The 27,026-nt window shown below is 40.8% G+C and overlaps 1 protein-coding gene across 2 annotated transcripts; it reads left to right on the top strand.

The window, feature by feature from the left end:
- Positions 1-1,323: 1,323 nt before the first annotated feature.
- LOC101735402 (uncharacterized) lies at positions 1,324-25,631 on the top strand (the record flags this gene model as incomplete). Of its 2 annotated transcripts, XM_062674407.1 has the most annotated exon segments (10): positions 1,324-1,473; positions 11,883-11,978; positions 17,075-17,182; positions 17,470-17,636; positions 18,195-18,396; positions 19,997-20,182; positions 20,947-21,105; positions 21,879-21,949; positions 22,373-22,546; positions 24,713-25,631. In XM_062674407.1, coding segments are annotated over 10 exon segments (1,503 nt in total), but the record flags the coding sequence as incomplete, so codon positions are not given.
- Positions 25,632-27,026: the final 1,395 nt, after the last annotated feature.

Raw genomic sequence — 27,026 nt, 5'->3', positions numbered from 1 at the left:
CCGCATGCGACTGGTGACTAAAATCGACCGTGTAAACGATCAGTTGCAGGCGATCGCCCGCCGCATGAAGGTGTTTCGCGCACGCATTCATTCTTAATCGTTTTTTAAAATAATCAGGATCTTCTAAACTCCACTCAACCAATAAAGTATCCGAAGCACCCAAGTCCTTACGTCGAGAAATTCATCCACGTACCCAAACATTACGTTTTCTTCTTTCCTTTTGTTTTTTCTTCACTCTTTGTTCTTTAAGCAATTGTTGAATAATTGAATAATTAATTATTTCAATTCCGGCACAAACGGCTATTCTGCTCAACATTTTCGATGGAAATGACAGAGCCGCATGCGATTTTAGTAACCAGTGTAAATGGGCTAGCGATGCGGCTTGGTGAGGCAATCAGTGAAGCGACTCGCCGCACGGCGAAAATCGACCCGTGTAAACCCCCCATTAGCTTCATGAAGGGCATTGTGGAATTTGATGTTTAGAGAAGATCGTATTTGGTCCGACCATCTCGTAGGACTGCGTCCTCTGGGACGTTTGCCATCTACCTTTCCTGTCACCATCAGCTGTTCAAGATTGTGACCCTCTTTACGAGCAATATGTCCGAAGAATGCTGGGCTTGAAAGAAGATGTCTTATTTTTTCAAAAATTCACTATAGATAGATGGGTTTATATAGTCCCACAACACCGTACGAGAAATAAAAATTATTTCATTTCACCCGAGTATAGATGGGAGCGTTCTCTGAGTACTATAATCAGCACATTGCCACGGTTATACAGCGTTCACTGGTAATTTTTTTCCCTATCTATGTTGATAGCCTCGAGAGGCTATATCAGCTTCTCCTTGACGTGTAGGTGAGCTCACGGGGCTCAAACCGGGTGTGTTGCTAACACTGGCCCTAGCAAGAGCAGTGCTTCCCAGAATTTACCACCGGATCGGAAACGAGACCCACTGAGAAGATCCGGCGAGAAACTCAGTGGGCTGTGTCTATGGGTACTGGTGATAGGGGGCATAGTGAGCGCATGCGCATAGGCTTCAGTGCCGTGTATCAAACACACCTTTTTAGTTGAAGAGATGGATAGTCGTTATACATATTTCAACTTTGACCTACAGTCTTAAGAATGTTGAGACACTTGATGTTAATGAGATTCGGTATCTACTCAATACCAGATGGGACGTGGACTAATGTACGTTACTAGCGCAATAAAAATACGGTAGTCATATTTAAAAAAAAAACAGATATTTTCTTAAAGCGCGCCGCAATGACCGCAGGGCATAATAACATCGATTCAACTACATTGTGTATTTTTCTTTTATCGTACAGGTGTTTCACCTTCGCAACATCCGCTGGGAGAGTCCAAGGTTCCTGTCCAAATCGTTCCTGGCCTTCGTTACCTTCAACCTCATCAACTACTCGTTGTTGGCAGCCGAGGTCCTTACGACGAACATCGCTGATACTTCTGCCGAGAAGAGGGTACGTATCTCTTGAATTATTGGGATGTTGATAAACTTTTTTTAGGGTTATTAGCAAGTGATACTTTACTGGTGGTAGGACATCTTGTGAGTCCGCACGGGTGGGTACCACCAACCTACCTATTTCTGCCGTGAAGCAGTAATGCGTTTCGGTTTGAAGGGTGGGGCAGCTGTTGTAACTATACTTCATACCTTAGAACTTATATCTCAAGGTGGGTGGAGCATTTACGTCGTCTATGGGCTCCAGTAACCACTTAACATCAGGGGTGAGCTAGTTCACCCATCTAAGCAATAAAAAAAAGTGACTTTAGTGTCGCCTCACACGGGCCACCAGCCACAACCACAAAACGCAGCCACCGACCTATTTCCTGTTGTTTTCACACATTTTGCATGGACTCGCCGCACACTATAGACGCCGGTGGTCGCTACACGCCACAAATCGCCACTGCTCGCCTCTAGTGGTCGGCTCGGCCACAAAACGCCGACACAAGCCACTCGCGCGACTCTCCACCCCTCTCTCCCTTCATTTCTTCGTCGGAGTCCATTATGATACTGAAAGCACGCGTAAAAAAAGTAGCGGCCACCAACCGCAAGTGTCCAATATGGACCACAAGTGGCTGACGCGCGCGTTAGCTTTTGTAGCCACTTCTAGCTTCAAGTGGCGACGATTGTGGATGTGGCCAATGGCCCGTGTGCGGTGACCCTTATGGTTCGCCTAGTTTTATCTTCCCCACCCTTCAAAACGAAACGCATTGCTGCTTCACGGCAGAAATATTCAGGGCGGTGTTACCTACCCGTGCGGACTCACAAGAGGTCCTACCACCAGTACTTAAACCAACGCAAATTATAATTTGGCGGTTTTTATTTTTATTACACGATATTATTCCTTCACCGTGGAAGTCAATCGTGAACAATTGTTAAGTACGTATTTCATTAGAAAAATTGGTATTGGGATTCGAACACCGGTGCATCGCTAGATGCGGACGCACCGGACGGCTTATCCCTTGGGCCACGACGACTTCGACGACTTGGTGCAGTCGCCAGATATAGACAGTGATACCAGCCGGATAATCTTGCAACTCAGGCCTCATCGACATTCCAAGTAAATGCTGCCACGGCCAGATTGGAGTCTCAATTGTATTGTATAACGAATGTCCTAAACTTTCAGGATAATGGTACCTATCCGTGCGTAACTGCTAGTACCGGTGGTAATTTAAGCCATTACCCATTACCGTAGTTACCGGTACTGGCAACTTATCTGTAGTACCAAGAACATTACCTCAGTCACCGTCTCTATTCTCTCTTCATATATGATTTTTGAAGGATCGTTGTCTTCACAATCGTGACATTAATAAGTTGCGGGCACTTGTAGATCTTACAGATAAGGGTTGCAATGTTATTTATAAACACAATTGTATTATACAATGACAACAGTTATTATAACAATGAGCAGTTTGTTTTGTTTTTTAGTGCTTACCAAGTTACAAAGTAACGTATCTATTTCCACGAAGATGTTGTATTTTTCTTTGTATGTGGTTTTTTTGTGTGAATCGAGTCTTTACTCGTGGTATAAAAATAACATAAACTTTTCGATTTATTTTGTAAAATATGTTTACATCAGTGAATATTTAGGGTTAAATTAACTTCGCACTTTCATGTACTTTTAGTTCTTATATACATACGCCGTACATAGATCCTAGATAGGCTAGAGTACTATGTTTTCGTTAATTTTGTGAATAGAAATGAAACTGTGAAAATTATAATTTGCGTAATTACTGGTGGTAGGACCTCTTGTGAGTCCGCACGGGTAGGTACCACCACACCGCCTATTTCTGCCGCGAAACAGTAATGCGTTTCGGTTTGAAGGGTCGGGCAGCCGTTATAACTATACTTGAGACCTTAGAACTTATATCTCAAGGTGGGTGGCGCATTTACGTCGTAGTTGTCTATAGGCTCCAGTAACCACTTAACACCAGGTGGGCTGTGAGCTCGTCCACCCATCTACGCAATAAAAAAAAACAAAATAAAAATTGCTCCGGGTATCATGACAGTGCCGACCGGCTTCAAAATATTCCACGCACACGAATAATAGAAGAGTCTGTTGCGATGCACACTTGTGGTTTGCGGTCTGTCGGCGATTTCGAAATTGTATCAATAAACTTAGATAATATCGTTAGATTATTCTTAGATCCGAGTATATCAATGACTAGCGACCCGCCCTCGCTTCGCTTCGGAAACATTAACGGCCTGGCCACGGGGATCGGCGGTGCGAACAGCGAAGCGGTGGGCGAGGCGACCATTCGCGCAGCACCGTTTGCAGGCCACGGGTACTCACGTTCGCCGCCGCGACTAGTAAGGAAGTCCGACAGCGAAATGTCTATTTCGAAATTATCTCGATATTGCTTACAAATTAATAGTTTTTTGGTTCAGGACCTATTATTTGGAAAAGATTGTGAAGTACATGATTTGAATAAGAATCGGAGTATACCTATAGATGGAGAATTCCACAAGAAGTACGAGAAATACTTTGGGTGGCTAGACTTCCAAATAGCTGGTCTAGCTAGTATTTCAGCTATTTTATTTTTTTATTGCTTAGATGGGTGGACGAGCTCACAGCCCACCTTGTGTTAAGTGGTTACTGGAGCCCATAGACATCCACAACGTAAATGCGCCACCCACCTTGAGATATAAGTTCTAAGGTCTCAAGTATAGTTATAATGGCTGCCTCACCCTTCAAACCGAAACGCATTACTACTTCACGGCAGAAATAGGCAGGGTGGTAGTACCCACCCGTGTAGACTCACAAGAGGTCCTACCACCAGTAATTACGCAAATTATTATTTTGAAGATTTCATTTTTATCACACGATGTTATTCCTTCACCGTGGAAATCAATCGTGAACGTTGAGTGTTGTTGAGTACGTATTTCATTACAAAAATTGGTACCCGCCTGATATTCGAACACCGGTGCATCGCTCAACACGATTGCACCGGACGTCCGTTAGGCCACGACGACTTTAAAAATATAAAATAAAAAATAAATAAAAAATATAAAAATTTCGGCGTTAATTTTTCGCGGCGAAAACAACTAAACTCATTTAATCACTGCACTATTCGCCGCGACTACCGCTCGACTCCGTGGCTCGCGCCGTCCGTATTCATGCATTTGTTTTGCTCGCCCGCCGCATCGCGCGATTCGCTCGGTACATTTCGCCGGTCGCTTCGCCGGTCGCCGGTGCGCGTGGCTTGTTAGGTACATTTCTATGCGCTTGTTTTAGTCGCTAGACGCTTCGCCGTTCGCACCGCGCGAATATTCGCATCGGCGAATGTCCCGTGGCCAGGCTGTAAAACACACATGAAACCAAAAAATAAAAATAAAATAAAAATTAAAAAAAGTAGCCTATGTTCATCAGGGACAATGTCGGCTTCTAATGGAAAAAGAATTTTTCAAATCGGTCCAGTAGTTTCGGAGCCTATTCGAAACAAACAAACAAACAAATCTTTCCTCTTTATAATATTAGTATAGACAATCTTTTGCTAATCGTAAGGGCATAGGATTTGTTATACGAACCAATCATTCGTGGTGAATCCATCATCCTAAGTGCATCAGCCTTTGTACCAATATTATTGAAACTTCGATGCTGTTTCTACGTCTCAATATGGTATCAGTGTGTTACGGTAATTCCTAACACCAGATCGCTGAATCTTAATTGAAATAAATGAAAGCACGACCGACGAAAATTATTAGAAATATCCAAATGCTGTATCTGATTCCATTTCATTCCATTCCTTTCTTATTTTGACGTGACAACGTCTTATAATTCGATGGAGCCGGCTGCACGCACGAAAAAACATGACTCATTGAGGCGTTCCATTTAAGGCTTGAAGTGCAAGTGAGAGCGCGCAACGAGCGACAAAGAGGCACAATCGGCCTCCGCGTTCGGCAGCGTTCGACATCTGTCTCTCTCCTACTTGAGTGAGCGATGTACCCGCGTGGACAGCTGCTATACAATAATACATTGACATGTTTTCGTCAAGTATGAAGTTCAGTGAAAAGTGAATGTGGTGTCAATTGTTTATAGCAACGATAATTGCGATAATTGAAAAATGAAACCATTCCATCAGTATTTTCTTATGACGTTGTCACGTTCAACTATCGTCAGTAAACTGACTATACAGGCAACCGATTTTTTAGTTATACTTAAATTCACTGCAGATACATAATATATTCACATCACCAGTTTTTTTTTTTAAATTATAGTTTATCCAAATGTAAATTCATCGACCTTCTGGTAACGTGTATTTCATCTCTTCACAACACGTGTTCAAACCACGCACACGTCCCACCTCTAATTTTGGCACTCATGGAGTCGATTTTGACACTTCTTCTAATATACTCTTCACTGAATGTATTCGCCTAACATTACTTTTTACTGGTGGTAGGACCTCTTGTGAGTCCGCACGGGTAGGTACCACCACCCCGCCTATTTCTGCCGTGAAGCAGTAATGCGTTTCGGTTTGAAGGGGTGGGGCAGCCGTTGTAACTATACTGAGACCTTAGAACTTATATCTCAAGGTGTGTGGCGCATTTGCGTTGTAGATGTCTATGGGTTCCAGTAACCACTTAACACCAGGTGGGCTGTGAGCTCGTCCACACATTTAGGCAATAAAACAAAAAACATTAATCTTTAGGTACAATCGTATCTGCGAAAAGTGTAACATATTCAGTTGTGTGCACCAAATATATAGCAATACTAGTTGATATTGTAGCCTAAATTGAGATCACCGGCTGCCACAGATTACCTTATCGCAATGACCATACAAAGACTCCAAAATTCTTATCATTTAAGTAAAGTAAACATTAACCAATATTGTTTTGACCAACTTTGTACTTTCTCTGGGTGTATACATTTCACGTCGATGAGAATAAAGTGGCAAGTGGAATTATACAAAATATTTTCTTATCCAAATACAGGGTATATCAAGCCACAGGGTATCAATATCAAGCCAAAAGCTGTAGACAATGGTCTATTAGAATAGTCGTTTAGGGATAAAGAGTACTTGAACACAACGAACAAGTTAATCTTCTGCCAACTTTCGAATTATGTTTTACGCAAGTTGCCGTAATCTTCTATCTTCTTCTCCTATATATATAAAAATGAAATGCTGTTCGTTAGTCTCGCTAAAACTCGAGAACGGCTGGACCGATTTGGCTGATTTTGGTGTGGAATTATTTGTGGAAGTCCAGAGAAGGTTTAAAAGGTAGATAAATATGAAAATGCTCGGAATTAAATAAAAATAACAATTTTGTTTTTCCTTTGATGTGTCCCCCGTCGAACGGATTCATTTTTTTTGTTTTAAATTTATTTTATACAAAAGTATAGGTGTTTTATGTATCGATTGAAGCACTACGAAGTCTGCCGGGTCAGCTAGTATGCAATAAAAAATAAGACTGGCCACATATCAAAAGATTTGTATCGGAAGTAAACTTATGAATATTGGTCGTTAGAACTGATTGCGCACTTAGAGTACGTTTTTCTCCGCCAAATAAGCACTGTACCTGTGATATCATCACCCTCTTTGGCGTGCTATCAACAAACTTTGTCTCCTAGGTCGAGGTCACTTGAGTAATCTTGAATAACTTTTATCTCACAAAGGTAAATCATAAGCCAATGCAATGCACGAAAAAGGAAAACACTAATCAAAAATTTATTTTTATTGCTTAGATGGGTGGACTAGCTCACAGCCCACCTGATGTTAAGTGGTTACAGGAGCCCATAGGCATCTACAACGTAAATGCGCCACCCACCTTGAGATATAAGTTCTCAGATCTCAGTATAGTTTCAGCGGCTACCCCACCCTTCAAACCGAAACGCATTACTGCTTCACGGCAGAAATAGGCGGGGTGGTGGTACCTATCCGTGCGGACTCATAAGAAGTCCATCAGTAATAACGCAAATTATAATTTGCGGGTTTTTGATTTTTATTACACGGATTTACAAAAAAATATAAAAATCTCGATAACAACTTTAGGCAAACGGAAGTTATATGTAAACGCATCAAACATGATACTGCCAGCCTAATCAAGAGGGTTCTCTGAACTTGAAAAAGGTCACGTGATGTCAGCTGTTTGAAGCACAGTTTTTTTTCCTACATAAGCTGATGGTAAAGAGATCATATCAGCGTCACCAGGCTAGTGGGTGAGCTCACGGGGCTCAAACCTGATGACGTTGCTAACACTGACCCTAGCAAGAGCAGTGCTTCGCAGAATCTACCACCGGATCGGAAACGCGACCCACTGAGAACTCAGTGGGCTGTGTCTATGGGTTAATTCGCTCGTCGAGCCCTTCGTCGCAAGCGACGTCTTCGACGAGGAGGGTGACCGGTGCTTGTGGTGCCTAAAAGTACCGTTAATGGATCAGGAGGATCCGTAACGACGTGCTTTGGGCGACGTCGACGGTTTACCATTCGTAGCATGAGCCGTGCTTCGCAGAATCTACGGCCGGATCGGAAACGCGACCCACTGGGAAGATCTGGCGAGAAACTCCGTGGGCTGTGTCTGTGGGTTAATTCGCTCGTCGAGCCCTTCGTCGCAAGCGACGGGTTCGACGAGAACGATGACCGGTGTGAAACGACACGCGCACACACACTGAGTCGCACGAGTTATTGATGCGTTATTTATTTCATTAGTTGAAATGTAACTCTGATCGGAATAAATAGTGTACCTACCTGCTTGTGTCAAAAAATGATAGTTTAAAAAAACAAAAAAAATATGCTTTTCAGGATATTATCAAAATAACCCGTCTTCTCGTATCTGTTTCGATATTCGTTTCTGCTCTTCGGCGATAGATGGCGTTACTCTTACCGGTGTAACAGTAATATTTATACAGCAATTATTTGTTAAAGATTAAATCCTCTATGCATTCATGAATTCCACTCGGGTACCGATAATTTCTGTAGGATTTCTGGATACTTTATCGCAATAACTTTGTCGTTCAAATTATGTATTTGTGTTCTAAATACGCCAATACTATTATGCCATATATGCAACGTAGTTCCATTAACAGTAGTTAATGGATGAACGTGTCACACATTCATAAATGTTGTTTACTTGACGATGTAAGCGAATAACTTAGTACCGAATGCTAATTAATTTACTGGGCACAAATGTTGCATCGGTATAACCTAATTATTGGTTTGAGAAATTCTTGTATACCGATATATTATTGTCGAAGATACGATCTGTTAGTAGTGAGAAGGCCGAACTCCTTTTAAAAAAGGATTTATTCGACACTACACAATATTTATAATGAATAACTAATTATAACTAGAGGTCCCGCAGTAGTCGAAATTCGACTATAATTAATTGGAATTGTAAGTTTGTACACTATTATGATTGTATTTTATACTTTTATAAACACAAATTTCGCCAAGACTATACTAAAAAAAATTAACAAAGATAAACAATATTTAATCTATTCTCAATTTGACAACAGACGTCAAGAACAAAAGTTTGACAATAAATAGTATGCATGCGTGTGTGCGTCATGCGTCAAGTACATGGTATGTAGTGTGTGTAATGTTTTCTTTATTGATTTAATGTATCTTTTATGCATTACTTCAAAAAAAATTTAGCATTGTGCACTTCTTCTCTATATTCTCTATAAGTGTGGAAAATTTCATACTCCTCCGTCCGTGCAATTTTCGTAAAAAGGGATACAAAGTTTTTGCTTCACGTATTAATATATAGATATATAGATAAAATAATTTGGAGATAGCGAGGAATATTGGTAAACGTCTCACTTCAATGAATATCTGACCCGAACTGAGCCTGGTAATATGTTCTCATGAAATCACTGTGAGAGGGCTTATGATGAGTAAAGTGTTTGGTAAGCATTAGTCTATACGGGCTAGGGATATAACAGATCGAACTGTTCACCAACGTTAATTGACATCGACAATATCAAGAGCGTGTATTGTAAATTAGCTCCGGTCACCGTTCTCGTCGAACCCGTCGCTTGCGACGAAGGGCTCGACGAGTAAATTAACTCTCAGACACAGCCCACTGAGTTTCTCGGCGGATCTTCTCAGTGGGTCGCGTTTCCGATCCGGTGGTAGATTCTGCGAAGCACGGCTCTTGCTAGGGTTCGTGTTAGCAACGTCATCAGGTTTGAGCCCCGTGAGCTCACCTACTAGTTACGGTTACGCTGGAATAGCCTCTCTAGGCTACCAGCTTAGGTAGAAAAAATAAATAAAAGTAAATTAGCTAAGTCTTGCTTAGCGGGCCCTCCCGTATCTCCCCTAGCGTTAAACGTTCAACGCTACCTTTGGAAGTCGCATTAGAAGTTTCACTTCACACGTATATACAGGTAACCCTCTTATAACACGGTAGATGCGTTCCTACAAAGTCGCGTGTTGTGCGATACCGCGTTATATGAGACTAGAAGTCAATACAAAAAGGAGAGTAATTTTTCTAAATGAATCAACTATGCCTGTATGTATTTTATTTATTTATTACACTTCATGTAAAATTTACATTGGCGGACTTAATGCCTAAGGCATTCTCTACCAGTCAACCAAAGGTAGTGCAGAGTGAATAGTGGTAGGTGCAATTAAATTTATATTAAGTTACGAATACATACACAAAAAAAAAATTATATACATACATACATACATACATATAATAGTTTATACAGTATTAAAGGAATATATTAATAAATTAAATATTATAATGGAATATATTCATTATTAATAAATTAAATATTATAATGGAATATATTCATTATTAATAAATTAATAATTTCGGTAGGCAGCGGCTTGGTTCTGCCCCTGGCATTCCTGAAGTCCATGGGCGACGGTAACCACTCACCATCAGGTGGGCCGTATGCTTGTCTTTTTTAAATATAAAAAATAAGCGGTAAAACTTCAGTAATTCCCATATATTGTGTGTTCATAGTGCATAATGAAATTTTCTAAATAATTATTTGTTAATATATATTTGTTATAATTATTATTTATTACTTGAGACCTTAGAACTTATATCTCAAGGTGGGTGGCGCATTTACGTTGTGGATGTCTATGGGCTCCAGTAACCACTTAACACCAGGTGGGCTGTGAGCTCGTCCACCCATCTAAGCAATAAAATATATATATTTAAAAACAAAAATATCGTTATAATGTTGTAGAAGTAACGTGCTATAAAAAGGTTTTGGGAATTTTTTATCTGCATGTTACAGTGAAACCGTGCTTTAAATTAAAACACCTTGTTAAAAGAGGTTTACCTGTAATTAGATTAATTCAACATTGAAAAACGTAATTGCAATGTCTGCACCTTGAGTGTGTTGAATTAGGTATATCTGTAAATAAAATTTAAGACAAGAACAATGGGTCGGTGCACGTGAGCTCGTCGAAGTATTTGATATCTGTAATTGTTTAGTGGATTATGATCCTTAAAGGACGGGATCAACACACTGTTTAAATACAGTAATTATGTTTTAATACAACGTCTGATTCATACTATGGATGTTTGCTGATTGGCTGTTACTGGAAACGCTTTTAAGAAATTAATAACTATACCTAGTGTTTTTTATAAGAAGCCCTCATACGAATCTGTTTGTATCATACTTTTATTGGGATAATATGATGGAATTTTAATTTAATGTATTTTGCACATATGAACTGGTGGTAGGACCTCTTGTGAGTCCGCACGGGTAGGTACCACCACCCTGCCTATTTCTGTCGTGAAGCAGTAATGCGTTTCGATTATAAGGGTGTCGCAGCCGTTGTAACTATACTGAGACTTTTTAGAACTTTTATCTCAAGATGGGTGCCGCATTTACGTTGTAAATGTCGATGGGCTCCAGTAACTACTTAACATCAGCTGGGCTGTGAGCTCGTCCACCCATCTAAGCAATAAAAAAAAATACAAACCATCTGAAGTAGACATGTGGAACTACGGCGGAATGGAGTTCACGTCAGAGTCGGATGGTGCGTTGCAAGCATGAACTCCGGAAACTCACATTGGGGATTATAATCAAGAAAATACGGAATTATTTCAAACAATTCCTCAAAGCACGTGCTCAGTGTTTTTCTAAATAATATTATTGTTTACTAGCTGACCCGGCAGACTTCGTAGTGCCTCAATCGATAAATAAAAGACCTAAGCTTTTGTATAAAGTAAACTTAAAACAAACAAAAGGAATCCGTCCGACGGGGGGAACCATCAAAGGAAAAACAAAATTGTTATTTTTGTTTAATTCCGAGCATTTTCATATTTATCTACCTTTTAAACCTTCTCTGGACTTCCACAAATAATTCAAGACCAAAATTAGCCAAATCAATCTAGCCGTCCTCGAGTTTTAGCGAGACTAACGAACAGCAATTCATTTTTATATATGTTTATTATTTGCAGACCTTCTACCAGCACATATTCAATGGTTGTTACGCCGTTCTACTCTTCATCGTTGTCGTGTTCTTCCTCATCTACGGTGTAGAAGTATTCTTTAAGGTGAGTTCGATCTAACTAAATGCTAGCTTTTATGGTCACGAACGCGTGGTTAGGGAATAGAGTCAATGTTGTTTTCTGTAGGTTTTTTTATTGCCTTTGTAGGCAGACGAGCATACGGCCCACCTGATGGTAAGTGGTCACCGTCGCTCATGGACGTCAGCAATGCCAGGGGCAGAGCCAAGCCGCTGCCTACCATAAAGTACTCTCCGCAAGCCTCGTTTGAAGAAGGACATGTCATAGCGCTCGGGAAACACCGTGGAGGGGAGTTCATTCCAAAGCCGGATGGTACGTGGCAAAAAAGATCTTTGAAAACGCACTGTCGATGAACGCAGCGGTTCCAGGTAATATGGATGAACTCTGCTCCGATCGCGGGAGGTGCGATGATAAAAAGGAGATGAGAGGATCAAAGATTCAGGAGATTGGAGATAAGAAGTAGCTTATGTTGCTCTCCTGAAATAAAATGTACACTTTAAAACATGTCAATCCGTTGTTTCGTTTCGACCTGAATGAAGGACAAACAAACTAAATTTTTTTTTTATTGCTTAGATGGGTGGACTAGCTCACAGCCCACCTGGTGTTAAGTGGTTACTATAGCCCATAGACATTTACAACGTAAATGCGCCACCCACCTTGAGATATAAATTCTAAGATCTCAGTATAGTTACAACGGCTGCCCCACCCTTCAAACCGAAACGCATTACTGCTTCATGGCAGAAATAGGCAAGGCGGTGGTACCTACCCGTGCGGAAAATACTTTCACATTTATAATGTTAAGTATAGAAGTATGGATTCGCAGTAACTGTCACCGTAGAGATGAGTTTTGTCACCTCAACTTAGTAAACAGTGTTCTTAGTGCGAGTATTTTAACGTTCTCGATAGCGTAAAAGTTAACTCAAATTTGTATGAAGTTGGAACAGCGCCCCTAGCGGCAAACGTAGGCAAGCGTTCTATTTCCACACAAATTTGAGTTAACTTTTACGTTATCGAGAACGTTAAAAAACTCTCACTAAGCACACAAATACGAGTTGTCAGGTGAAGGGTGACACAGCTGTTGTACTTTACGAAACATACTAAGAACTCTCATGTTTCAAGCTGGGTGGCGTCTTAACGTTGTTGATGTCTATGGGCTCCGGTAACCCCTTAAAAACCAGCTGGCTCGTCCACGAATACAAGCAATAAAAAATGTTATCACAAATCGATAATAAACTGATAATAAACTATATCGATAATAAACTATATCACTGGTGGTAGGACCTCTTGGGACTCCGCACGGATAGGTACCACCACCCCGCCTATTTCCGCCGTGAAGCAGTAATGCGTTTCGGTTCGAAGGATGGGGTAGCCGTTGTAACTATACTGAGACCTTAGAACTTATATCTCGAGGTGGGTGGCGCATTTACGTTGTAGATGTCTATGGGCTCCAGTAACCATTTAACACCAGGTGGGCTGTGAGCTCGTCCATCCATTTAAATAATAAAAATAATAATATCGATATTGAACTGCAATGCAACACAGGCATTACGATTAGATTTTACATTAACCATCGATGTACCGTAAAAATATCGATTGATTGATCGTTATATCGAAATGCATTACTGCTTTTTAGATTTCTTTATTCGCATCAGCTCTCGCGTAGTTAGTTCATTGTAATGCAAACGTTTATAATGTACTACAATTTGATGTTCCGATAATGCGACAACCTTTCCTGTGCGATAACACAATAGCGCGTTCTGTTATAACAATTAACGCCATTTCTGAATCGAATGATCTATTGTTTGATTTTTAATTGTGTATTGTTGACGGTAGGACGGTATATCTGCGCTTGGATTTATGGGTAGTTGTCAAAAAATCACACACACACACACACACACACACACGCATAGACACGGACACTCAAGGTCAAATGTTATTATTTTTCGATCTGACATTACAAATCTCGTTCTGATTAGACTATATACGATGGACTATATAATCTAAGATCCAGATGCAAAATCGCTGCATTTATTGAGTATGCAATAAAAGTCTTTTTTTAATGTATAATTAGGTGAATATACTTTGGCCAAGGTGATTATAAAAATGTAACTGCTAGTTTTTATTTTTTTAAATAAAATAATCTTAAATGACTATTTCCCGGAAAATTGGATTCATGTATTTTTAAAATAAACTATAATCCAAACTGCATAGTTATTAATATACTAGCGACCCGCCCTCGCTTCGCTTCGGAAACATTAAAACACAAATGAAAAAAAAAAATTAAAAAATAAAAAAAGTACCCTATGTTCATCAGGGACAATGTCGGCTTCTAATGGAAAAAGAATTTTTCAAATCGGTCCAGTAGTTTCGGAGCCTATTCGAAACAAACAAACAAACAAATCTTTCCTGTTTATAATATTAGTATAGATGCACAGAGCTGAATAAATTATGGTCGGAGGTAATACTTGGTTAAATTTATACCTTCGTGACGGATATTCATCTACATTGACATGGATCATGTTGAGAATTTCTTGGAATCTTGAACTCTTTGATGATACTCTTTTAGTCTATATTATTCATGTGCTTACTGCACGTGAGCTCGTCTGGCCATTTGAGCAAAGAAAATAGAAACAAGAGGTAATTTAAAAAAAAAAAGCTTTCGCCTTTAAAACGTGCATCGCATCTATCTATATATATAAAAATGAATTGCTGTTCGTTAGTCTCGCTAAAACTCGAGAACGGCTGGATTGATTTGGCTAATGTTGGTCTTGAATTATTTGTGGAAGTCCAGAGAAGGTTTAAAAGGTAGATAAATATGAAAATGCTCGAAATAAAATAAAAATAACAATTTTGTTTTTCCTTTGATGTGTCCTCCGTCGGACGGATTCCTTTTGTTTGCTTTAAGTTTATTTTATACAAAAGCTTAGGTCTTTTATTCATCGATTAAGGCACTGCGAAGTCTGCCGGGTCAGCTAGTTTTTAATACAAACAAGGTGCTGTTTCGTCTGACAAAGAAAACAATTAAAATGACTGTCTGCACGAGACTCTTTTGTTTTATCCCTCGGCACAGCGGTTTTGTCTATCTAAGCACATTACTAATCGGAGATATGATAATTAATGTTTGCCGTTTTTTTTTTCTTGTGTTCTATAATAGCCTTGTATGATTAATTTGAAAATTTATGGACTTGTTTACTTCATAGTATTTAAGTACTGGTATTTACTGGTGGTAGGACCTCTTGTCAGTCCGCACGGGTAGGTACCACCGCCCCGCCTATTACTGCCGTGAAGCAGTAATGCGTTTCGGTTTGAAGGGTGGGGCAGCCGTTGTGACTATACTGAGACCTTAGAACTTACATCTCAAGGTGTGTGGCGCATTTACGTTGTAAATGTCTATGGGCTCCAGTAACCACTTAACACCAGGTGGGCTGTGAGCTCGTCCACACATCTAAGCAATAAAAAATAAATAATAATTATAGCTCTTATCCAGCCGCATATTTACAGATAGCAAAACTTAAGTTAACGAGCTTAGTTAGGCAAAGGCCTCCCTCATTTCTTTCCTTCTACTTCACTCTACTCAGCTTAGAGCTTTCCTGGTCCATAATTTGGTTGCTATCGTCTTTATCTTGTCATGGTACTTACCAACAATAGACGGCGTAGTTAGTCACGAATTGAACCGTTGTCAAAGCGCAGCGTGATGGGTCTTATAATTTATTTATAGTTATGTAAAGTTATACAAAGAACCAGACGTGAATCCAAATATGTATGGGTAACAATTACCGAAGTGTGCGAGGAATGGCATTGCCGTAATACAAAGCATGTGCTTCTCATGTCTCAAGTTGTATAGCAAAAATGTCGATCTATCGCAAAGAAAACTGAGCGAGTCGTATCGTACCCTTTCGGCGTCTGACGTACACTTGGGGACAGAAAACTCGGATAACTTGTGTAAACGTAAATTTCTAAATATCTCTTTTTTTTCTTCTTCCTTTGTTCACTTTCTACTTATATGTGATTTTGATGGTGGAAACATGTTTGGTTATTGTTTTAGCTATTTTTTTTTAATATTATATGTTTGTATCGTACTGTTGGTTTCCCAAATAATTCTGTACTATCTATACTAATATTATAAAGCGGAAGAGTTTGTTTGTTTGAACGCGCTAATCTCAGAAACTATTGGTCCGATTTGAAAAATTCTTTCACTGTTAAATAGCCCATTTATTAAGGAAGGCTATAGGCTATATAACACCACGGTAAGACCAATACGAGTGGAGCACCAATAATGAATATTTCAAAATACGGTTTAAATAGCTTCCTTAACATTCTATAATTCAAAAATATTTTCACTTTCTACGTAAATGAAGTGGGGGCGTAAAATTTAGCGTTATGCCAAAGTGACTATTCCACGCGGACGGAGTCGCGGGCAAGAGCTTGTAAATAAATAATGTGCGGGCCAATAAACGCCACTGCCTTGCGTTATTAAATTTCGTGCCCGATTAAAACCGATCGCGGGGTTATATGTTTTTCGAACAATAAAACGTAAATCTCATTTTCTGTTATCAAACACCGTGGCATTGTGTGTGAGCGATAAGCCTTTGCTGTGTGCTGTAAACGATGGACTATCGTGGTGCTCTGAATATCGTATGTCACCAATAGTAGGGGTTTTTGCAGTGCAGAAACTAGTTTACGATTTAAATTCACGTTTAATAATCTCGGACGTGTCGAACTATCGGTTAACTACCGTCTTATTTATTTTTTAACACATTCACTGCCATGTAGGTCACCGGTGTACCACGCGGCGCACTGAAGTAATTAAGTCGATTTCTGTTACTAAGCTTGCCTGGATTGCCTCACCTCACCTTCTTTTGTTTGTTAGTGTATGTTTTAGTCTTTTAGGTCTGTTAGAAATAGATTCATTGTCAGTATCGTTTGGATTCGTCTTCCCCAGAGTCTTAGTAAGAAGAACAAAGAGAGAAATCGGCTTAGTTACTTCAGTGCGCCGCGTAGGGCACCGGTGACCTACATGGCAGTCAACGTGTTAAATACCGTACCATTTGTTTTTCTAATTTAAAGTCCTAAGTTCTGAGTGTGTTGATAAATGATCTGTATGAGATAACTTCGATCTTCAGCTCCGCGGTGAGTTCCTGAAGGAGACCAAAGTATGCACCATAATATCGCCCCGTCCCGGAACCTCAGCCGACGGAGATGAAGCCCAGGATACGCTTGTCACTAAACAGGTATGTTGGACTCACAAGAGGTCCTGCCACCAATAATTACACAAATTATAATTTTGCGGGTTTGATTTTTATTACACGATGTTATTCCTTCACCGTGGAAGTCAATCGTGAAGATTTCTTAACTATGTATTTCATTAGAAAAATTGGTACCCGCCTGCGGGATTCGAACACCGGTGTATCGCTCGATACAAATATACCGGACGTCTTATCCTTTGGGCCACGACGACTTCAAGTCCAATGAACAGTCCAAGTTACCATCAATACGATCCTGTTGCTTTCTTCCGAAGGGAATTCAAACGGATTTGCTGGACGGAGACGGAACGGTGGACCCTCGGTCCGTGGACCTCTCGCAGCTGCACCAGTCGCGCGTGGGCCTGATCAGCCTCGCGCTGATGCTCATACTGATCGTCTGCTTCCTGGCTTCTGAAACCCTAAGCGAATTCTGGAAGACTAAGTCAGTATACATTTTTAATACGCCTTTATTAGTTTCAGACCTATGTATGTTAGTGTGTAACAGAATCTTTGCACATGATTTTGACCCCCCTTGAAAACGTCGGATTAACCCGAAATTTTGCATACTTATTAAGGATCGATGACAATTCAATATTTAAGAAAAATATATGGAAAAAATTGAAGTTCAACTAAAAAATGAAAAATAAATAGTAGTTTGAAAAACTATAAAAATACGCTTTTAGAAAAAATCCAACTCAAAAATAGAATTAAATTTTTATAAATTTGAATTAAAAATAGTGTAAGAAAAAATGATTTTATTGTAAAAAAAACCTGGTGTTAAGTGGTTACTGGAGCCCATAGACATCCACAACGTAAATGCGTCACCCACCTTGAGATATAAGTTTTAAGGTCTCAGTATAGTTACAGCGGCTGCCTCACCCTTCAAACCGAAACGCATTACTGCTTCACGGCAGAAATAGGCCGGGTGGTGGTCTAGTCACCTACCCGCGCGGACTCACAAGAGGTCCTACCACCAGTAAGTACGTATTTCGGGTAACAGGGTGCCGGTGGTGTCCCGCAACTGGCACGACCTGGTGTTCCGGCTCGCCGAGATCGGGGTCGCAGTATGGTTCCCGTGCGCGCTGTGGAACTCGATGGCGCCCGAGCGGCTCTGGCTCCTGAACCCGCGCCGGCTGCTCGCCAGGCAGCTGGACGACGCCAAGCTCGCCGACCTGCTCGCGCAGCACCACCACGATGCCAAGGTACGCGGCAACGTGACCCTTCACTGTATTGTTACACGCTCTATATTAGCTTCACTTGTATGTATGTATGTTTGTAACGGAATCCTTTAGATTTTGACCCACTTTAAACGGCCAGATTTCATTCCAACTTTGTTGATTTATCGAGGACCGATGACAATTATATATGAAAAAAATAATTGAAAAATAAATAATAGCTTAAAAAAACTAAAAAACACGCTTTGTAGGCAGACGAGCATACGGCTCATCCTGATGGTGAGTGGTTACCGTAGCTCATGGACGTCAGCAATGCCAGGGGCAAGAACCGCTGCCTACCGTCTAAAATTTTAATTCCTTAATCATGAGAAAAAATAGAGTATATTGCGTTGTCCGGACTCCATTGTATTCCATTGTTGTCTGTGTCCATTAGTTCTGTGTCCTTAGTGCGAGTTTTTTAACGTTCTCGATAGCGTAAAAGTTAACTTATATTTGTATGCAGTTGGAACAGCACCCCTAGCGGCAAACGTAGGCAAACGCTACGTTAACTACGTTAACTTTTACGCTATCGAGAGCGTTATAAAACTCGCATTAAGCACTCAGGTCTATGCATGTCTCCAGCGACCTTGACGTAAAAGGATATCCTAGTTAGGTGCTTAATTTGGAATTGGTCGAAATTAAAAAAAAATTAATTGCCTAATTATTTTCTATTGCACTGATATTTTTTTTTTTTTTTTTTTTTTTTTTTATTGCCCTTGTAGGCAGACGAGCATACGGCCCACCTGATGGTGAGTGGTTACCGTCGCCCATGGACTTCAGCAATGCCAGGGGCAGAACCAAGCCGCTGCCTACCGTATAAATATTATATTATAATATTTAAATATATTACGTATTTTATAAGCTTTATGTGTGACATAAATAACAATTAAATATTATAAAATTGTAATTATGTTATGTTTGTGTATTGCGTGTGTAAAGATGTCGGTTATAATTCTTATATTATTTGATTTGGTTAATGTTTTTTTTTTTGATTTGTTAGATTGGTCAAGTTTTGTTTGGCTCTCGAGTCATTGATTGCCAACCTGAAAAAAATATATCCAAGAACGAAAGCAATTTGATGTTTTTTTCCTGTGAAATGTATAAATTCAATTATCCATGGCTTTAAGGATGTCTATGGATTTAAGATTACAATGCGGTATCCCTATACAAGGTTTCGTATGAAGGCGGCGATGTTTTAAACTCCCACAAAATACAACATCTGTTGTTATCGAATTCAGTATAGTGCTGTCAGTTGCGTGTTTATACTCTACGTGTAGTATAATCTGTATCGTGTTTTATTTTTTGTCGGCAAAGGGTTATTATTCTGTTTGTACTCTACGTGTGGTATAATCTGTATTGTGTTGCGTTTTTTTTTTCGGCAAAGGGTTGTTGTCAAGTGCTCGTGTTTGTCGATTCGTTTGTTTATGTGTCGTTCCATCTTGCATATATATATTTTGATCATCATTAATTAATTTCCTCATTGTTTCAAATATCTCTTCCATCAACTAATATTTCCCTATCAAAGCTAGCTTCCTTCTCGTCCCACTAACATTTTCCGTTTCTAACATCACCCCCAATCGATTCCCAGACGTTGGCCGACCTCAGCCAACTGGGCTGGCGCCAGAAAGCATGGTACTTTCTCGAGTTGGCCAAATATTGGATCGTTTGGAGGTTCGCTCTTACTGTCTTTTTCAAACCTCTTCCTTTGCCTGTAAACGGGAAAGAGACACAAAACTCGGACGCTGCTAATGCGGTTGGCTCGAACACAAATTCGGTGAGTTTCGTTGTCGGGTGCGTGTCGTTGTAAATAACTGTTGTATTTGTTTGAATGTATGATATTGTTCCTTATGATTCGTTGCTATGGGGCCTTAGGTGTTCTGTTCAAAAGTTACGAATGGAATCAAATCTTGCTTTGTTGATTTAAATCAGGGGCTCTCAAACTTATTTTGTCTACTGGCCACTTTGAGAATAAATTATTTTTTAGTGCCTCCATTTTATCACCAAATTAAAGACCACTATAGCGAGAGCTCAGTCGGTATCTAAGAGTCCTCCTAGATAAAATTACAAATTGCCTCCCAAGCTTCTACACAGTGCCCCCAATTTTTTGTTTCTGGGTCTCTTACCGCCCTCCTTAAGGCCTGCAGCGCTCACAAGGGGGCGTTATCGCCCACTTTGGGAAAGGCTGATTGTTGCGTCTATTTCTTAGAGGTATCTTGAGGTGGCCAAGAAAATGAATAAATACGTTTACTTCTTCAAATACTCATTATATTATTTTTAATTATTTTACAAAATAGAATTGACAGGCGCGTCCATCTTTTTTCTTCGTGTAATAATTTTATTTATTAAATTTTGATAATTGATGCCACTGTTGCGTTTCCTGATTTGTGATTGGTTCTTGCGATATGACGTCATCGTTGGCCAATCACAGCCATCAATGTAAAACGTCCGGATAAAAGCCTTCCAAGTTCAATCGGGCGTCGTTTCGCTGTCAATGATACGGTCAGTGGATCATTCATTGGTGTCTTTGGGGTTCCGCAGAACGTGGAGAGTGACTCGCTCGTGGACAGCGTCGGCTCGAGCCGGGATTGCTGGATTTGCTACGACAGTTCCCGGGCGGAGCCCCTCATCAGGCCGTGTCGCTGCACCGGCGACGTGTCCGCCGTGCATCATGACTGCCTGAGCAGGTGGCTCGTCGAGGTCGGTATCCAACGTTTGACTCGGGCCAAAAATATGTATTACAAATGAATATGCAATTTCGAAAAGGGCACATCTCTGAAAATGTAAAATGTTCAGGAAATGAAAAAAAAACTGATTACTTTCTAAAGCAGTGTAAAATTTCAAATATTAATATAACTTTTGAGATATATTTTAGTGTTAATTAGCAATTGAAAATTACTGGAATTATTATAAAATGGGTGTAGGTAAGCCTCAAGACTACATGTATATGAAAAAACGTATTTGACAAAATATGCGACATGTGGCCCTTTTCGAAATTGCATATTCAAATGTATTTGCGGTTATTTTTAATACGCTTTTATTAGCTTCAGACGTATGTATGTTTGTATGTAACGGAATCTTTGAACATGATTTTGACCCCCTTCAAAACGTCGGATTAACTCGAAATTTGGTATACTTATAAAGGACCGATGACAGTTCAATATTTAAAAAAATATTGAATAAATTGAAAAATACAATATTAAAAAACATATTGAAAAATTCAAATTCACTAAAAAAATAATAATAGTTTAAAAATACCTTTACCAAATTAACTAATAGTTTGGTAACAAAATACGCTTTTATAGAAAATCCAACTGAAAAATTGAAAATAAATTTTAATAAATCTGAATTAAAAATAGTGTAAGAAAAAATGATTTTATTGTAAAAAAAAGCGTGGAGGACGAAAAGCCAATTATCCGTTAGTTTTCCTATCGTAATGTTCAGTTAGTAAATCTGTCACGTGGTCTCCCCAGAGTGCCGCCTCGCCTGACGGCTTGAAGTGCAAAGTCTGCAACACTCCCTACATCGTCCAGGAGACCAATCGGTACGTATAATGATATCGCTCTGATTATTGAAATTTGTATTTGTATATATTCTTGAGACCTACCTTGAGTGTAGTTCTAAGGTCTCAGATTTTACAGCACAATGGCTGTTCAACGCTTCAAACCGAAACACATTTCTGCTTCACGGCAGAAATAGGTAGGGTGGTGGTACCTACCTGCGCGGACTCACAAGAGGAGGTCCTACCACCAGTAAATATGTATTTATTGTTCTCTGTGTTATAAGTACTAGAGACTGTCAAACATAGTTATATACGTTTAAATTTAAACATACATAGATAATAAATACCTGTAAACAAACCTGTTTATTACACGAATGTTTGCCCGACGTGTGATTCCATTGCACCACCGAATCAATCAACCTTAAAAACTAGATCAGAGATATTAAGTTCCACTTACTTGCGTAGAGTGGAGTGGGAGCGCGGGTTCACGTGGTCGCACTGGGCGGGCACCGCGGCCGCCGTCACCGCGCTCACCGGTGCCGCGGCCGGCGCCTGGGCCCTCGCGCAGCTCTACCCCTCCTCCCTCGTGCGCGTGCTCGCCGCCGGCGCCGCGCTGCTCGTCTGCTACGTCGCGCTCAGGTACGCACGCACGCATGCACACCCGCACGCACGCACCCACACGCACGCACGCACGCACTCACGCACCCACACCCGCACGCACACCTGCACTCACGCACGCACGCACGCACACGTGCCCACACACGCGCACGCACGCACACACGCACGCACACCTGCACTCGCACGCACGCACACGCACGTACTCACACCTGCACGCACGCAAACACGCACCCACACCCGCACGCACACCTGCACTCACGCACGCACGCACGCACACACGCACGCACACCTGCACTCGCACGCACGCACACGCACGTACTCACACCTGCACGCACGCAAACACGCACCCACACCCGCACGCACACCTGCACTCACGCACGCACGCACGCACACACGCACGCACACCTGCACTCGCACGCACGCACACGCACGTACTCACACCTGCACGCACGCAAACACGCACACACACCCGCACGCACACCTGCACTCACGCACGCACGCACGCACACACGCACGCACACCTGCACTCGCACGCACGCACACGCACGTACTCACACCTGCACGCACGCAAACACGCACACACACCCGCACGCACACCTGCACTCACGCACGCACGCACGCACACACGCACGCACACCTGCACTCGCACGCACGCACACGCACGTACTCACACCTGCACGCACGCAAACACGCACACACACCCGCACGCACACCTGCACTCACGCACGCACGCACGCACACACGCACGCACACCTGCACTCGCACGCACGCACACGCACGTACTCACACCTGCACGCACGCAAACACGCACACACACCCGCACGCACACCTGCACTCACGCACGCACGCACGCACACACGCACGCACACCTGCACTCGCACGCACGCACACGCACGTACTCACACCTGCACGCACGCAAACACGCACACACACCCGCACGCACACCTGCACTCACGCACGCACGCACGCACACACGCACGCACACCTGCACTCGCACGCACGCACACGCACGTACTCACACCTGCACGCACGCAAACACGCACACACATACACACAGAATTCGACGAACGAAAACGAAACGAACCCACAGCCTGCTGAGCTCCTCGCAAAATATCTTGTATGGATCAGTTTGTTAGATCACTAAAGTGGCGGATAAAAGCCGTTTGCATGCAGCAGAGGTGGGAATGTTGACATGGATATGTGGAGTAACGAGAATGGATAGAATACGGAACGAATATGTTAGAGGAAGTCTGAAAGTGGCACCTGTGAAAGGTTCCACATCATTACGGATCCTCCCAATCCATTAACGTTGCTTTTAGGTACCTCAAGCATTAACCCACAGACACAGCCCACTGAGTTTCTCGCCGGATCTTCTCAGTGGATCGCGTTTCCGATCCGGTGGTAGATTCTGCGAAGCACGGCCCTTGCTAGGGTTCGTGTTAGCAACGTCGTCAGGTTTGAGCCTCGTGAGCTCACTTACTAGTTAAGGTTACGCTGATATTATGGTCTCTCTAGACCATCAGCTTAGGTAAGAGAAAATGGAAAAGAGAAGTTGAGAAATGCGCGTTTGAGATGGTATGGACATTTGATGAGACGAAATGAAAATGAGGTTGGTAAGAGAGTGTTAACTATGAATGTGGAAGGATATAGAGGAAGAAGTAGACCTAAGAAGAAATGGATGGATTGCGTGAAAGACGATATGTGTAAGAGGGGAGTGAGCGAAGAAATGGTATATGATAGAGGAACATAGAAGGAGAAAATATCTTGCCCCGACTATAAGTGACTGGGAGAAGGACAGGAGATTGATGAATGGAATAGTTTTTTTTATACGTCACGATCCTAATCCTACAACATATCGTCTTCTCGCATTAAAACTGTATAATCTCAAAACTTACTAATTTTACATGAGAGTGTTTTAAAGGTTTAACATGTGATATTTTCAATATTAATCATCCTTGCAACATTTATTTAAGATAAAATTATGTATTAATTTTGTTAATAGTAGTCAAAACATAGGTAACTAAAAAAAAAAAAAACTAAAACCAAACTATGCTCTTTTGACAGTATTTATGAAAAAAATACTGGTCATACTATACCAAATGATTCCGCATATTAACTCAAATTCGAATATTTTTGGAAATTGTACACTTTTAATGCGAAATGACGATATATGTGTTATATTTGCAGATTCCTGGGCACGAACACGGTGTCGGCGTACCACCGGGCCCGCGTCTACGGCCTGAAGATCCTGACGGAGCCCTTCGCCGACGTCCAGGACTCGGAGCAGGGTCAGCTGTCGACCATCAGCAGGACGGTGACCGTCGAGATCGCGCCGAAGGACGTCCTCGACCAAGCGCTCAAGGGCGAAGCGAAATAGCACGAGAAAATAACGAACTGCGATTTTTAAATAGCGCGCTATATAACGTTGTCCGTCGCAAATAACGTAGCAGCTAAGTTTTGGCAGTGAAATGAAAAAGTGGTGATGTGACGTGAAAAACAAAACGAAAAAAAAAAACGGAGGTAGTGTGTGGAAGTTAACTTATGAAACTTTTAATGGACGCCGCAGAGAATGCGATGAAAACAAAAGTTAAAAATATATAATATAACGAAATTTCGTTCCAGTACAAACGTGATGAATATGAGGAAGCATATTGTAAGTTCAGTGCATATCGTTACATAGTGCATACTGTAAGCAGTGACAATGATTGAGTGTTGTTAAAAAAAAAGCAAAAAAAAAAAACGAACAATTAGTGATGCTATAATAAATTAAGCATGCTATTTAGCAGCTAGAGGTACGCTACATATAATAGTTGGATAGTGCGATAGGAATTTGTTACGTAAATAGATTGTACCGTTTGAGTATTGAGCTTTTTTGTTTTTGTTAATACGTATTTAGTACAAAGACGGTGACCGTCACGCTTCGATTGTCAACCAACGGTGATCGTTTACGTATTTTAGAATAATGATAATATGTATAAAAATATATTTTTTTTAAATTAAATGTTCGAACTGAAACTAATTGTAGTTAAAAATTGTTAAAATTTTTAATATTGTATGTAATACACCTACCTACCTACCTATAAAAATTATAAAAAAATGACTTAAATATTTTAGTTTTTTTTTTTGTTTAATTTTTTTTTGTTTCGCAATTGGTGTACCTATTGATATATACGACTGGTTTTTTAATGAGTTCTTGATATTTATGAGCTTTTGTTAGTGGCAGGTGCGCGGATAAAAAGCACCTGTTAATAAAATACACAGTTGATAGAAGCGAAGGCTTAAATGAATTATTATTAAAGTAAATTGTATGTTTTTTTTTTATTGCTTAAATGGGTGGTCGAGCTCACAGCCCACCTGGTGTTAAGTGGTTACTGGAGCCCATAGACATCTATGATGTAAATGCGCCACCCACCTTGAGATATAAGTTCTAAGGTCTCAGTATAGTCACAACGGCTGCCCCACCCTTCAAACCGAAACGCATTACTGCTTCACGGCGGAAATAGGCAGGGTGGTGGCACCTACCCGTGCGGACTCACAAGAGGTCCTACCACCAGTAAACACGCACACGAGTGAGGGCGTTCACCCCGTACATCAGCTGCATTTAAATGTGCCACATGAAAAAACACTAGAAAAATATCATAATACGTAAATATGTTGTGAAATTGCTTTCAAAGCGCATATCGACGCTTGAAAGGCAAAAGTGACTAAGCGACAATAACTGCTTTGTACATAAATGATAGGCAATAACCATATTCGATGCGCAAAAAAAATATATTTCTAGGTCTATTAAAATCATTTCAATCCTACAGTTAGATTCGTTAAAATAGATTTTTCTTCAGGTATTTTAACTTTAAATTAGTCTACTGTAAAGTTCACGCATTGTCGCTTAGTCACGTTTGCCTTTCAAGCGTCGATATGTATTATTAACGTTGTATACAAAAAAATCTGTGCCAAAGAACGCTTATTATAAAATCGTCCTGTACTTTGATTGGATTCAAAATAATTACGTAATCGTCAATTGTAATTAATAAATTTCAATTCTAAAAGTAATCATTAAGGTTTAACTATGTATTCATGTAGAAAAGTTTAAATGTATAGTGAACTTTTTGTCTCTCGACTTGTGTATTTATCGGAGCTTAATAAGCTTTTTTATATGAGTACTTCAAATTCGTTAGCGTTCGATAACAGCGGTAGGCAGCGGCTTTGCTCTGCCCCTGGCATTGCTGAAGTCCATGGGCGACGGTAACCACTCACCATCAGGTGGGCCGTATGCTCGTCTGCCTACAAGGGCAATAAATAAAAAATACAACGAACATGGCAACTCCTGCTTTTTTTTCAGTATGGCAATTGGCCACGGTTACGGCGCCATTGTTGCCAGTGATGACTTCAAACAAAATATTCAATAATTTCAATACGCTGTACCTACGCGAAAGGAATGGAGTGTAATGAAGTCGATTAACGTTTTTTTTCCCATTGGAATGAAATTGGGAGAACCGTTACG

This window comes from Bombyx mori, chromosome 20 (assembly GCF_030269925.1).
Source record: "Bombyx mori chromosome 20, ASM3026992v2".
Taxonomy (NCBI): Eukaryota; Metazoa; Arthropoda; class Insecta; order Lepidoptera; family Bombycidae; genus Bombyx; species Bombyx mori.
Note: the sequence above shows the minus strand (reverse complement) of the source record. Positions and strands in the feature narration are given on the sequence as shown.